General features: G+C 40.1%; 1 protein-coding gene across 1 annotated transcript in view; it reads right to left on the bottom strand.

Annotated features, from left to right (window-relative positions):
* SLC39A8 (solute carrier family 39 member 8) overlaps window positions 1–13357 on the bottom strand; it is a 79821-nt gene extending 66464 nt beyond the window's left edge. The window contains exon 1 of the mRNA XM_049885628.1: window positions 13043–13357. Within this exon, the coding sequence (XP_049741585.1) occupies window positions 13043–13261 (219 nt within the window). The 5' untranslated portion in view covers window positions 13262–13357. The remainder of the gene's footprint in view (window positions 1–13042) is intronic.
* Between the last annotated feature and the right edge of the window lie 538 nt (window positions 13358–13895).

The following is a 13895-nucleotide window of genomic DNA, read 5'->3' as shown; positions in this document are numbered from 1 at the left end:
GAAAGGACCAGAAAACCTTTCTGAGGAAGATATGATAATGGAACTACCCAGTAAAGAATTCAAAAGACTTACATATAGGACCCTCAAAGAGATCAAAGAAAATACAGACAAAACCAAGTAAAATACAGAAAAAACTCTAGAAGAATTCAAGGAAACAATACAGGTACAAAACAGACAATTAGAAACCACAGAAAAACAGCAACTAGAAATCCAGAAGAATAACAAAATATCTGAAATAGATAACCCAATAAAAGGACACAGAAGTAGAACTGAATCAACGAAAGAAAAAATCAGTGAAAAGAGGACAAATCCCTTGATACTGATTTGACTGAGGAACAATCAGAAAAAAAAGAATGAAGAAAAATAAAGAAAGCCTTAGGGTTCTAGTGGGACACAATCAAGAGGAATAATCTATGCCTTTGAATGCAAGAATAGGAGGAGATTAAAAAAAGCACGGAGAGAATCTCTGAAGACTTGCTGTCAGAAAACTCCCACAATACCATGAAAGATGAGAAGATTTCTGTCCAAGAAGCTCAATGAACCTCCTATGGGGCAGACACCAAAAAAAGTCACCAAGACACATCACAATCAAACTTTCCAAAACCAAAGACAAAGAAGGAATTCTGATAGGAGCTCATGAAAAAGGAAATATCACCTACAAATGGGCACCAATAAGACTAAGCTCTGACTTTTTGGCAGAAACCATGAGGCAATGGGATGACATATATAAAACCCTGAATGATAGGAACTGCCAACCAAGACTGATATATCCAGCAAAATTGCCTCTCAAATATGATGATGAATTAGGACAATACCAGATAAACAGAAATTAAGGAAATCCATCAAAACCAGGCCGACTCTACAAGAAATATTAAAGGGAGTCCTTCAGACAGAGAACCAATGACACCAGACAACAACCTGAGAGTAAAACACATGATAGCATCACCCAGATACCAGCCCAGATAAAGAACTATGAAAAGTAAAATAAAGCTACAAAAATGAAAACAGGGAAAGAGATTTCAGTCTACAACTTCAAAACAAAGAGAGGGAACAAACGGTGTAGTAATAGAACTTCCATATGGAGAGGAAATCAAGATGGTATCAAGAAATAGCAGGCTGTTTTAAACTTAGGAAGATAAAAGTAAATCTTAGAGTAACCACAAAGAAAATTAATAAGCCTACTTATCAAAATAAAGACAATAATCAAAAAGACTCAGTAAACACAAAATCAACAAAAACAAAGGAAATGAAAGGACAATCCATAAACAAAAAGAACTCAGCAGAGAATTTAGTGGAACAAAGAAATAGTCAATACCACAAAAAAAAAAAAAGCATAACAAAATGACAGCATTAAATTCATACCTATCAATAATCACACTAAATGTAAATGGATTAAATGCACCAGTCAAGAGACAGAGAGTGGAAGAATGGATAAAAAACAGCATGACCCATCATTGTGTTGCCTACAAGAAATACACCTTACACACAAAGATTTAAATAGGGTAAAATTCAAATGATAGAAAAAAATATATCAAGCAAAGAGTAACCAAAAAAGTGCAGGAGTAGCAATATTAACCTCTAATAAAATAAACTTTAAATCAAACTCCATCATAAAAGACAAGGAAGGGTATATATAATGATTAAGGGATCAATTCACCAAAAGGACATAACCATAATAAATATTTCTGCACTCAATGACAGAGCTTCAAAATACATTAAAAAAAAAAAACTCTATCAAAATTGAAAAAGAAAAACAGACAGTTCTACAATAATAGTAGGAGACTTTAACATACCACTTTTGATACTGGACAGAACAAACAGAAAGAAACTTAACAAAGATACAGAAAATCTAAGTAACACAATCAACAAAACTTGACCACATAGACATATACAGAACACTCCACCCCACAGCAACACAGTACACATTCTTCTCCAGCATACATGTATCATTTTCCAGAATAGACCATATTTTAGGCCACAAAGCAAGCCTCAAGAAATTCAAAAGCATTAAAATATACAAAGCATCTTCTTTGATCACAACACTATTAAATTAGGAGTCAATACCAGGAAGAAGAAGGAAGAGAAATCAAATAGATGGAAACTCAATAACACTTTGCTTAAAAACAACTGGAAAGTAGAAGAAATTAAAAACAAAATTTAAAAACTCCTAGAATTATTGAGAATGAAAACATAAGACACCAAAACCTTTGGGACACAGCAAAGCAGTGCTCAGAGGAGAATTCATAGCAATAAGTGCACACATCTAAAAAGAAGAAAAGGCCAAAATCAACATGAACAAATAGAGAACAGCAAAAGAAGCCCACAGTCACCAGAAGAAAGGAAATAACAAAGATCAGAGTAGAAATAAATGAAACACAAAACCAAAACAATAGAATCAACAAGACTAGAAGTTGTTTTTTTGAGAGGATAGACAAAATAGACAAACCACTGGACAAATTGACAAAGGAAAAGAATGAGCAGATGCAAATAACCAAAATAACAAATGAGATGGGTGACTACTACAAAACCAATTGAGGTAAAAAGAATCATAACAGAATATTACGAAAAACTGTACTCTAACAAATTTGAAAACCTAGAAGAAATGAACAAATTTCTAGAAACATACAACCTACCTGAAATAACACAAACTAAGGTAGAAAATTTGAACAGACCTGTAACAAAAGAAGAAACTGACCTACCCACTGCCGTCAAGTGGATTCCTACTCATAGTGACCTTAAATTGAAGAGGTCAAAAAAAAAAACACCCAACAAAATAAAACCTTCAGCTCAGATGGCTTCACTGAGGATTCTATTAAACATTCAGAGAAGAGTTGACACCAATCCTATTCAAACTATTCCAGAACACAGAAAAGGAAGGAATACTAGGAATATTCCCAAATCCATTCTATGAAGGCAGCATAACCCTGATACCAAAGCCAGGCAAAAATACCACAAAAAAAGAAGAAAATTACAAACCAGTATCCCTCATGAATATAGATACAAAAATTCTCGACAAAATTCTAGCCCACAGAATTCAACAGCGTATCAAAAAAATAACACATCACGACCAAGTGGACATCACACCAGATATGCAAGGATGGTTCAACGCTAGAACATCAATCAATGTAATCCACCACATAAATAAAACAAAGGAAAAGAATCACATGATCATCTCAATCAACGCAGAAAAGGCATCTGATAAAATCCAACATCCATTCTCGATAAAAACTCTCAGCAAAATAGTAATAGAAGGGAAATTCCTCAACATAATTATGGGTATATATACAAACCAAAGGCCAACGTTATTCTCAAAGGAGAGAGACTGAAAACATTTACCTTGAGAACAGGAACCAAACAAGGATGCTCTTTATTACCACTATTATTCAACATTGTACTGGAAGTCCTAGCTACAGCAATTAGGCAAGGAAGGGAAATAAAAGGCATATAAATTGGCAAGGAAGAAGTAAAGCTATCCCTATTTACAGATGATATGATCCTATACATAGAAAATCACAAAGAAATCTACAAGAAAAGTACTGGAACAAGTAGAAGGTTAGCAAAGTGGCAAGCCACCAGATCAGCACACAAAAATCAATCAAATTCCTCTGTACTAATAAAAAGAACTCCAAAATGAAATTAGGAAAACAATACCATTTACCATAGCCCCCAAAAGATAAAATACTTAGGAATAAATATAACTAGAGACATAAAAAGACTTATACAAAGAAAACTACAAAACACTACTGCAAGAAACCAAAAGAGATCTAAATGAATAGAAAAATATACCATGTTCATGGATAGGAAGACTTAACATTATGAAAATTTCAATACTACCCAGAGTGATCTATAGATATAACCCAGTCTCAATCCAAATTCCAGTGACATTTTTCAATGAGATGGGAAAACTAATCATCAACTTTATTTGGAGAGGAAAGAGGCCCTGGACAAGTAAAACTTCACTGAAGAAAAAGAAGAAACTAGGAGGCCTCATATTTCCCAATCTCAGAACCAACTACACAGCCACAGTAGTCAAAACGGCCTGGCACTGGTACAGCAATAGACCAATGGAACAGAAATAAGAACCCAAAAAGACCACCTACAGACTGGGAAAGAATTTTCAGCTATGACATCTCCGACCAGCGCCTGATCTCTAAAATCTATGATTCTGTCAAAACTCAACCACAAAAAGACAAACAACCCAATCAAGAAGTGGGCAAAGGATATGAACACACACTTCACTGAAGAAGATATTCAGGCAGCTAACAGATACATGAGAAAATGCTCTCGATCATTAGCCATTAGAGAAATGCAAATCAAAACTACGATGAGATTCCATCTCACTCCAACAAGGCTGGCATTAATCCAAAAAACACAAAATAATAAATGTTGGAGAGGCTGCAGAGAGATTGGAACTCTTATACACTGCTGGTGGGAATGTAAAATGGTACAACCACTTTGGAAATCGATCTGGCGTTATCTAAAACAGTTAGAAATAGAACTACCATACAACCCAGAAATCCCACTCCTCAGAATATACCCTAGAGAAATAAGAGCCTTCACACAAACAGATATGTGCACACCCATGTTTATTACAGCTCTGTTTACAATAGCAAAAAGCTGGAAGCAACCAAGGTGTCCATCAACGGATGAATGGTTAAATAAATTGTGGTATATTCACAAATGGAATACTACGCATCGATAAAGAACAGTGACAAATCCGTGAAACATTTCATAACATGGAGGAACCTGGAAGGCATTATGCTGAGCGAAATTAGTCAGAGGCAAAAGGACAAATATTCTATAAGACCACTATTACAAGATCTTGAGAAATAGTATAAACTGAGAAGAACACATACCTTTGTGGTTACGAGGTGGGGAGGGAGGGAGGGTGGGAAAGTGTTTTTTACTGATTAATTAGTAGATAAGAACTCCTTTAGGTGAAGGGATGGACAATACTCAATACATGGAAGGTCAGCTCAACTGGACTGGACCAAAAGCAAAGAAGTTTCCAGGATAAACTGAAGGCTTCAAAGGTCAGCGGAGCAATGGCAGGGGTCTGGGGACCATGGTTTAAGGGGACTTCTAAGTCAGTTGGCAAAATAATTCTATTATGAAAACATTCTGCATCCCACTTTGAAATGTGGTGTCTGGGGTCTTAAATGCTAACAAGCGGCCATCTAAGATGCATCAATTGGTCTCAACCCACCTGGAGCAAAGGAGAATGAAGAACACCAAGGTCACACGATAACTAAGAGCCCAAGAGACAGAAGGGCCACATGAACCAGAGACCTATATCATCCTGAGACCAGAAGAACTAGTTGGTGCCCGGCCACAACCGATGACTGTCCTGACAGGGAGCACAACAGAGAACCCCTGAGGGAGCAGGAGATCAGTGGGATGCAGACCCCAAATTCTCACAAAAAGACCAGACTTAATGGTTTTTTTTTAATGGTCTGACTGAGACTAGAGGAATCCTGGCGGTCATGGTCCCCAAACCTTCTGTTGGCCCAGGACAGGAACCATTCCCGAAGACAACTCATCAGACATGAAAGGGACTGGACAGTAAGTAGGAGAGAGATGCTGATGAAGAGTGAGCTATTTGTATCAGGTGGACACTTGAGACTGCGTTGGCATCTCCTGTCTGGAGAGGGGATGGGAGGATAGAGAGAGTTGGAAGCCGGCAAAATTGTCACGAAAGGAGAGACTGGAAGGGCTGGCTCATTAGGGGGAGAGCAAGTGGGAGTACGGAGTAAGGTGTATATAAACTTATATGTGACAGTCTGACTTGATTTGTAAACATTCACTTGAAGCTCAATAAAAGTTAAAAAAAAAAAAAAAGAGAGAGAGAGATAAAAGGGAAGCGAACAGAGCGAATGGGGGACCTCATACCACGAAGAAAGCAGCACCGGGAGCACAGCGCGTCCTCTGGACCTGGGGTCCCTTCGCCTGAGGAGCTCCTCGACCAGGGGAAGACTGATGACAAGGACCTTCCTCCAGAGCCAAGAAAGAGAAAGCCTTCGCCTGGAGCTGATACCCTGAATTTGGACTTGTAGCCTACTAGACTATGAGAGAATAAATTTCTTTTTGTTAAAGGCAAAAAAAGAAATAAGAACCCAGAAACAAATCCATCCACCTATGATCAGTTGATCTTCAACAAAGGGCTAAAATGCATTAAATGGGGAAGAGACAGTCTCCTTTAACAAATTGTGCCAGCAAACTAGATTCCATCTGCAGAAAAATGAAACAGGACCCATACTGCACACCATATACAAAAACTGACTCAAGATTGATCATGGACCTAAATGTAAAACCTAAAACTATAAAGATCACAGAAGAAAAAACAGAAGTAAACCTAGGGGCCCTAACTTATGGCATAAACAGACTATCAAACATAACTAAAAATGTACAAGCAGCAGATGATAAACTAGATGACCAGGACCTCCTAAAAGTCAAGTACTTATGCTCATCAAAATATTTCTCCAGAAGAATAAAAAGAGAACCCACAGACTGGGGAAAAAAAATTGGCAACGATGTATCTGACAAGGGTCTATATCTCTAAAATTTATAGAAAACTCCAACACCTCAACAACAAAAAGACAAAAATCCAACTAAAAAGTGGGCAAAGGACATGAACAGACACTTCATTAAAGAAAACATTCAGAGGGCCAACAAATACATGAAGAGATGCTCCTGATCATTAGTCACTAAACCTATTGCCATCGAGTCGATTCCAACTCATAAGAACTCTATGTATGACAGAGTAGAGCTGTCCCACAGGGTTTCCAAGGAGTAGCTGGTGGATTCGAACAGCCAACCTTTTGGTTAGCAGCCATTCTCTTTACCACTGTGCCACCAGGGCTCCATTGGAGAGATGCAAATCAAAACTACAATGAGATATCATCTCATATCAGCAATAATGGCACTGATTGAAAAAAAAAAAACAGAAAACAAATGCTGGCAAGGTTGTGGGGAGACTGGACTCTCATACACGGCTGGAAGGAATGTAAAAGTACACAACCACAGGAAAACGGTATGGTGCTTTCTCAAAAAGCTAGAAAGAGAAACACCATATGATCCAGCAATCTCGCTCCTAGGTATATATCCTAAAGAAATAAGAGCCATGACACAAATAGACATACACATGTCCATGTTCACAGCAGCATTATTCACAATAGCATAAGATCGTAACAATCTAAGTGCCCATCAACAGGTGAATGGATAAAAAACTGTTAACATACACAAAATGGAGTACTATGCAATGACAAAAAATAATGATGAATCCATAAAACATCTCACAACATGGATGAACCCGGAGGGTATTATGCTGAGTGAAATACCAAAAAAAAAAAAAAACCAAACCCTTTGCCATTGAGTCGATTCTGACTCATAGCAACCCTATATGTCAATCACAAAAGGACAAATATCGTATAAGATCACTATTAGGAAGAGTAAGAAAAGGTTTACACACAAGTTACCAGGGGTGGGAGGGGGTGTGAGGGAAAATCACTATACAGTAGACGCATGCTAACTTTGAAGGGAAAGACAATACACAATACGGAGGAAGTCAGCAAAACGTAACCATGGCAAAGGAAGACACTGAAAGGTACGCAAGAGTAAAAGGCAACAGTAAATACTATTATATGTACAATCTTACAACAACAGTAATATCAAAAATAATGTATGACTGGATACACAGGTAGTTATAGAAGATGAACAGGCGTGGGAGGGCCATAAACAAACACCTCCCCGGACTGAGATAATGGGCTTGTGGGCTAGCAACCATAGTCTCAGGAGACATCTAGGTCAAATGGCATAACATAGTCAATGAAGACAATACTCTAGATGCTACTTTGGTGAGTAGCAACTGGGGTCTTAAAAGCTTGCAAGTGGCATCTAAGTCACAACTATTGGTCTTTTTCCTTCTGTAGCAAAGAGTGAAGAAAACCAAAGACTCAAGGAAACCATTAGTCCAAAGGACTAATGGGCCACATGAACAACAGCCTCCACTAGCCTGAGACCAGAAGAACTAGATGGTGACTGGCTACCACCATCAACCGCTCAGAAGGCACGAGATAGAGTAGGAGGAAAAGGAAACACAAAATTTAAATTCTTAAAAAAAAAAAAAAAAACTAGTCTGATGGAATCTGGCAGAACCCCTAAGGCTATGGCCCTTAGACATCCTTTTAACTTAGAACTGAAGCCACTCCTCCACTTCTGGGAGATCACCTTTCAGCCACATAAAAGGCCTACAAAGTGAATGATAACACCCAAGAGGAACATGCTCCCCAGAACATCAACTATACAAGACCAAAAGGATAGCAATTGTCCAAAAGCAAAGTTAAGACGGCAGGAAGGGGCAGGAAAACTGGGCAAAGGGAAACGGGGAGCCCAAGGTGGAAATGGGGAGAGTGCGGACATGCTGTGGGGATTGCAACTAATGTCACGGAACAATCTCTGTATAAACTGCTATATGGGAAACTAAGTTGCTCTGTAAATTTTCACCTAAGCCACAATAAAATATTAAAAAAAAAAAAAAAAAGACTGAAGTAGTGGAAAATGATAAGGCTTGAGAAATATACACAGACCAGATCATAAAAAGGCTTTTAAGTCACATTAAGGTGTTTGAAGTTTATCTTGAAGGCACTGAATTGTTTTAATAAGATGAGTGATATAATCAGATTTACACTTTAAAATAAGCATTCTAATTACAGTGCAGTAGTCAATCAAAATGTCTGCTGAACATATGAATAGCTAAGAGATATTTGCATAATTAAAAAATATTTAGAGTTCAGAAAAGAAAGAAATCAGTGAATGAGTACTGGCTATGATGCCCCAGAAAGGTTTTAAAAGAGAGTTTAACTGGGCTTTTGAAATGCAGGATTTTGATAAGGTGATTCAAGGACTAGAACAAGCAAGAGTTCAAGGAAGATAATGAGCTAAGATGTTGTTGAGCAAAAGTGTAAAGTGAATTCATAGAAGAATGAATGGCTTAGTTCAGTGGGTACTAGATCTGGAGAGGTAGATCAGCACAGGGGATGCAAGGCCTTAAATGCCAGACTCAAGATTTAGACTACACCAGGCAAGAGGCAGTTGATTGAGGGTCTCAGAGAAAAGAGGCATACTCTATGTATTGCTTTGGGAATATCTCATATGAATTGAGGTGGCTTCATGGTTTGGTTAAGTGCTTGGCTGCTAACACAGAGGTTGGCAGTTTGAACCCTTCAGCAGCTCTGTGAGAGAAAGACCTTGCGATCTGCTCCCATAAAGACTACGGCCTAGTTCTACTCTGTCATATATGGTCACTACGAGTTGTAGGGCACCCAACAATATAAACTGAGAGAGATTAAAAACAGGTTTCAGGCAACCATATTTTATGAATAAGGTGATGAAGAAGGGTGAAGACAAAAATGAAGCAGGAAACCTGATCCAAGATACATGTCAAAAGAAGAAAGAGAGTCAGGAAGAAGAAGCAAAACTTTTAAGATTGAGTGATGTGAAACAAAGATTACCTCATACTTCACGCTACCACATTCACTGCCACACTCCAGCTCCCCCATTAACACTCTCTGGGAGGCTATTTCTAGCAGTTTAGTGTGATAATCTAGAATCTTCGCTTTTCCTTTTGCCAAGTTGTCTAACCAGTGTTCACCAGTAAGAACTTTTTTTTTTAACCCCTTTTGGTTAGAGAATGAGAATGGAACATCTGAACAAATAAAAGGCAGCACTGAGGCCATTCTTAAATTCCCTACACCCAGTCATAGGAGTCCCAGAACATGTTTGGCTAAAAGGGCACCGTCCCTGGGCTATTTGAGTTTCCCATTCTACCAGCCTTTTGAACCCTTACTAGCCATAAGAAGCAAAACAATAAACTCGGTTGTTCTATTGCCTCCAGTTTGAACTCGCGTCACTTTGTTCTCCCAAAGCAACAAATTATTTTAATAGTACTGTTTTTTTAAAAAAAAAGGGATACTTAAATAAATAAAACCTGTCTAACAAAACCTCCAGAGTATGGTAGCCCAATACCTGAGAGAAACCGACCTAGTAAATACCACAGCCGTCATCCCAAGGAATAATGTCATGTGTAGACAGATCTTGTAGAAAATTCAACAAATCCCTGGCCACTAGAATCCAATTCCATTTTCTCAGTCTTTTTCAAAGTCAGAAAAGTCAAGCTTTTCACAATAGGCCCATACATTGCTTATTCTACTTTGTTTCAGGTGAGGAAACTAAAGTTGCCTTCTTTAAAGTATGTGGACATTCATGACCCTAAATTATACTCCAAACTAGGTGGTTTCCATACTATAGGAAGTATGAATGCCTTGACTAAAGTCCATCAGTTACTAGCAAATTAATGGATTCTTCCGGATTGGCATTTCATTTGTCATCACTTAACCAATGATTGTTATTGTCAGTAGGACTTTTTAGAACATCACATAGATGTTAGGCCTGATTGCATGATAAATTGTCTTTGGCTTCCCTTTGTTTCCAAGCTAATTACAGGCTTTTTCTTGTCTCTTTTTGAGGCCGACAGAGCCCATAATGAGGGTAGTTACATACAAAAGCATTTGAAGAAGAAACAAGGTGTCAACATACATATAATTTATCTATTAAAGGACTCTAATCTGTTCATAAACTGAGAATCAAATTGCTGAATGAACTTAACCAAACTTCCTAAATAACACAGGCATATTTTCCAGTGGCTATGCCGAGGGGAGGACACCCTGGTGTCATAGTGGTTAAGAGCCACAGCTGCTAATCAAAAAGTTGGCAGTTCAAATCCACCACGCACTCCTTGGAAACTTTACAGGTACGAGGCAGTTCTACTCAGCCCTATAGGGTTAAAAAAAAAAAAAGGGTAGCTGAGTCAAAATCAACTCGAAGGCAGTTTTTTGGGGTTTTTTTTAAGCCAAGGGTTGGCTTGGGGTGTTTTGTGCCCCCAGAGACTACAAGATAAGGAGATAAGTTAAAACAATGTGTTGGGGTGGTTTGGGGGTGTTTTGCACCTCCAGAGACTGCAAGATAAGGAGATAAGTTAAAACAATGTGTGGACTACAGATATGCAACTTCAAGTTCCCAAACTTCCTTCCAACCATATGACCTGCCCCTACTCCTACCCAGAAATACTATAGACAGCTCAAGTATTTCCCGTACTTGGAAAGAAGAGATAGCATCCAGTCAGAAAAATACATAAAAAGTTGTTTGCTTTGCTTTATTTTCTAAAATATTAATATAATATGTGTGCATTTTGTTTTTTCCAACATGCCTGGACCCACAGATAGTTTAGTAAAGAACATGCATAAGAGGGCCATACAATTTTCTTGATCAAAGAGAGATCATCCTGATATTTCATGGCATCAGAATGTTCTACTTCTTCTTGACTACAGTATTTTTAATTGAGGTAAGATATTTCTAACAAAAAGAATACCAAAGCTACCTATAATAATATTACCAAGGAATTTATCTGATTAAAGTTTCTCTGTCACCTGAAGTCAAATACATTAGGAAATCCCAAACTTCCTAGAGGGGAATATGAAAATGCAGAATTTCTCAAATATCTTGGACCACAAAGACTTTTTTTTTTTTTTTTAAACACTAACATCTCCCAGAAGTGAGGAACAATATGGAAAATACTGTATTCTGCTATTCACTACCAGTTGTGAATGGCAGACACTGGGACAAGGACGAAAACATCGAGGCGGTGGGACAACTCAGTTTAAAAGAAGGGAGGACGGGGCACAGAAGTTGGAGTCAGGGGAAGCTGAAAGCACACTCTGCCAGCTTCACAATTTTAAGAAATACTCAACGCTAGAATATTTATTAGGGAAATAACTAAGAATGTATAATACCATCGTTCTTGAAACTTGACTTTCATGTTCACCAACATCTATGATCTTTAATTGTTCCTAGGTAGTTCAAGGCTGGAAACCCTGGTGGCATAGTGGTTAAGAGCTAAGGTTGCTAACCAAGAGTTGGGCAGTTCCAATCCACCAGGCTCTCCCTGGAAACCCTATGGGGCAGTTCTACTCTGTCCTATAGGGTCTTCATGAGTCGGAATCCACTCGACCCGCAATGGATTTTTTTTTTTTTTTTTGGTTTAGTTCAAGGGTGTCCTTAAAACCTAGGAATTACCAAGTGCCCAGATAATACTGGGAAACTTGGTGGCCTAGTGGTTAAGTGCTACTAGGGCTGCTAAAAAAAAAAATGGTCGGCAGTTTGAATAGGCCAGGCCCTCCCTGGAAACTCTATGGGGCAGTTCTACTCCGTCTTATAGGATAGCTATGAGTTGGAATGGACTCAACGGCACCGGGTTTGGTTTTTTTGTTTTTTAGATAATACTGTGTGTATGTACTGAGAAATACATTTTTGCTGTGAATGAATATTAGAATCAAACGCTTGACCTAACCTGACAAACGACTAAAGTCGAAGACTAGTCATCTTAATTACGCTACCAACTGAACGTGTGAACTTGATCTCAAGGCCTCCTCAGTTTCCCCATTGGTATAGCATAAAGACCCTTTGGTTCTAAATATCTTGTGTAATGCACCCAGAAAAGACAAAACTGCATTATATCTGGTTTCTAAATTGCAGTCGTTACCCACCAGGTAACAGTTGAAGGTGGCCTATGATATATACCTTCTTCCTTGCCGAATTTGTAGGAAATGTGTAAGCCGGTATCTTTCTGGGAAGATTTAAGTACGTCATTCCTGTCTAAAAGATATCTCCTGAGGTGGCTTCCCGCCCTGGAGCTCCACGAACTACTTCACGAACTGTTATAGAATCTTATAACCACAGGCGTCTGATCTCTCAGCTCATGAGGCATAAAAGTGCAATTTTTGGCTGCCAAATCCCTTGAACAACACACACTAGCTCTTTAATCCTGACCAACAGGACCTAAAACTCTAGTAAAAATGTGGTGCCACTAACCAGTTATCATCTCATACTTGAAAAACTGAATTCTTTCTCCGGCAATTTCCCAAATACGGGCACCCGCATATGGGCACCCACAGTGAAGAAGGGCCGCCCGGGCCCCCGCCTGCCTTACCTGGTTGAAATGCAGCAGCCCTGGCTCGGGGGCGCCTTTCACGGGGGCGGCTCCCAGCAGCTCCAGCAGGCGCCCGAGCTGCGGCACCGACAGGCTCCGATTCGCGCCGAACACGCTCAGCACATCCTCGCTGAAGGCGAGCCCGGGCCCCGCCGCTGCTTCTCCGAGGCCCGCGGCCGCCAGCAGAAGGAGCCCGGCCACCGCCCGACCCGGGGCCATCCGGATCAGTGCTGTCCCTAGAGGGCCCTCGACCGGCTGGCGAGTGCAGGTACGTGCTGAGAGCACCGGCGTCGGTGCCCAAGGGCGCGCGGGTCAGGCGGCGGCGCCGGCTGGAGTCAGCAGTGGCAAGGGGCGCTCCTGGTCCTCGGCTGCCTTCGAAAGAGCAGCAGTCCGCGACCTGAGGGGCATTGAAGAGGCTGCACAGCCGAGGGGTAGCGATAGGCAGAGTGAGCCCCCCGGGCCTCCTGGAGAGCCTGAGATAAAGGGGACAAAGGGGGACAGAGATAAACGCCAGCTGACCACCCGCCGGCCGGACCAGGGAGCGCGGCGTGGCCGGAGCCCTCAAACGCCAGGCCGGGCATGGGGCCAGCTGCCCTGGTGCCGGGTTTGCAAACGCCCCAGGATTTGCTTAGAGTGTGGTGACACAGGCTCCTCCCGGATATAAAGCCCCAAACCACGCCACTTCTTAAAAAAAAAAAAAACTAGTGCACGCCACTTCTTAGGAAGAACTAAAACCACCACTAGCTGCAGAACCCCACCTCCTCTTCCTCTTTCTGCTTAATTCCCTCCGCAGCAAACTGAGAAGGGCTAAGACATGCAGTCCCAAGGAGCTGCAGAAAACGTCCCCTTTGGA

The sequence above is a fragment of the Elephas maximus genome, chromosome 5 (assembly GCF_024166365.1).
Source record: "Elephas maximus indicus isolate mEleMax1 chromosome 5, mEleMax1 primary haplotype, whole genome shotgun sequence".
Taxonomy (NCBI): domain Eukaryota; kingdom Metazoa; phylum Chordata; class Mammalia; order Proboscidea; family Elephantidae; genus Elephas; species Elephas maximus.
This window is presented reverse-complemented; position numbering and strand designations above follow the sequence as displayed.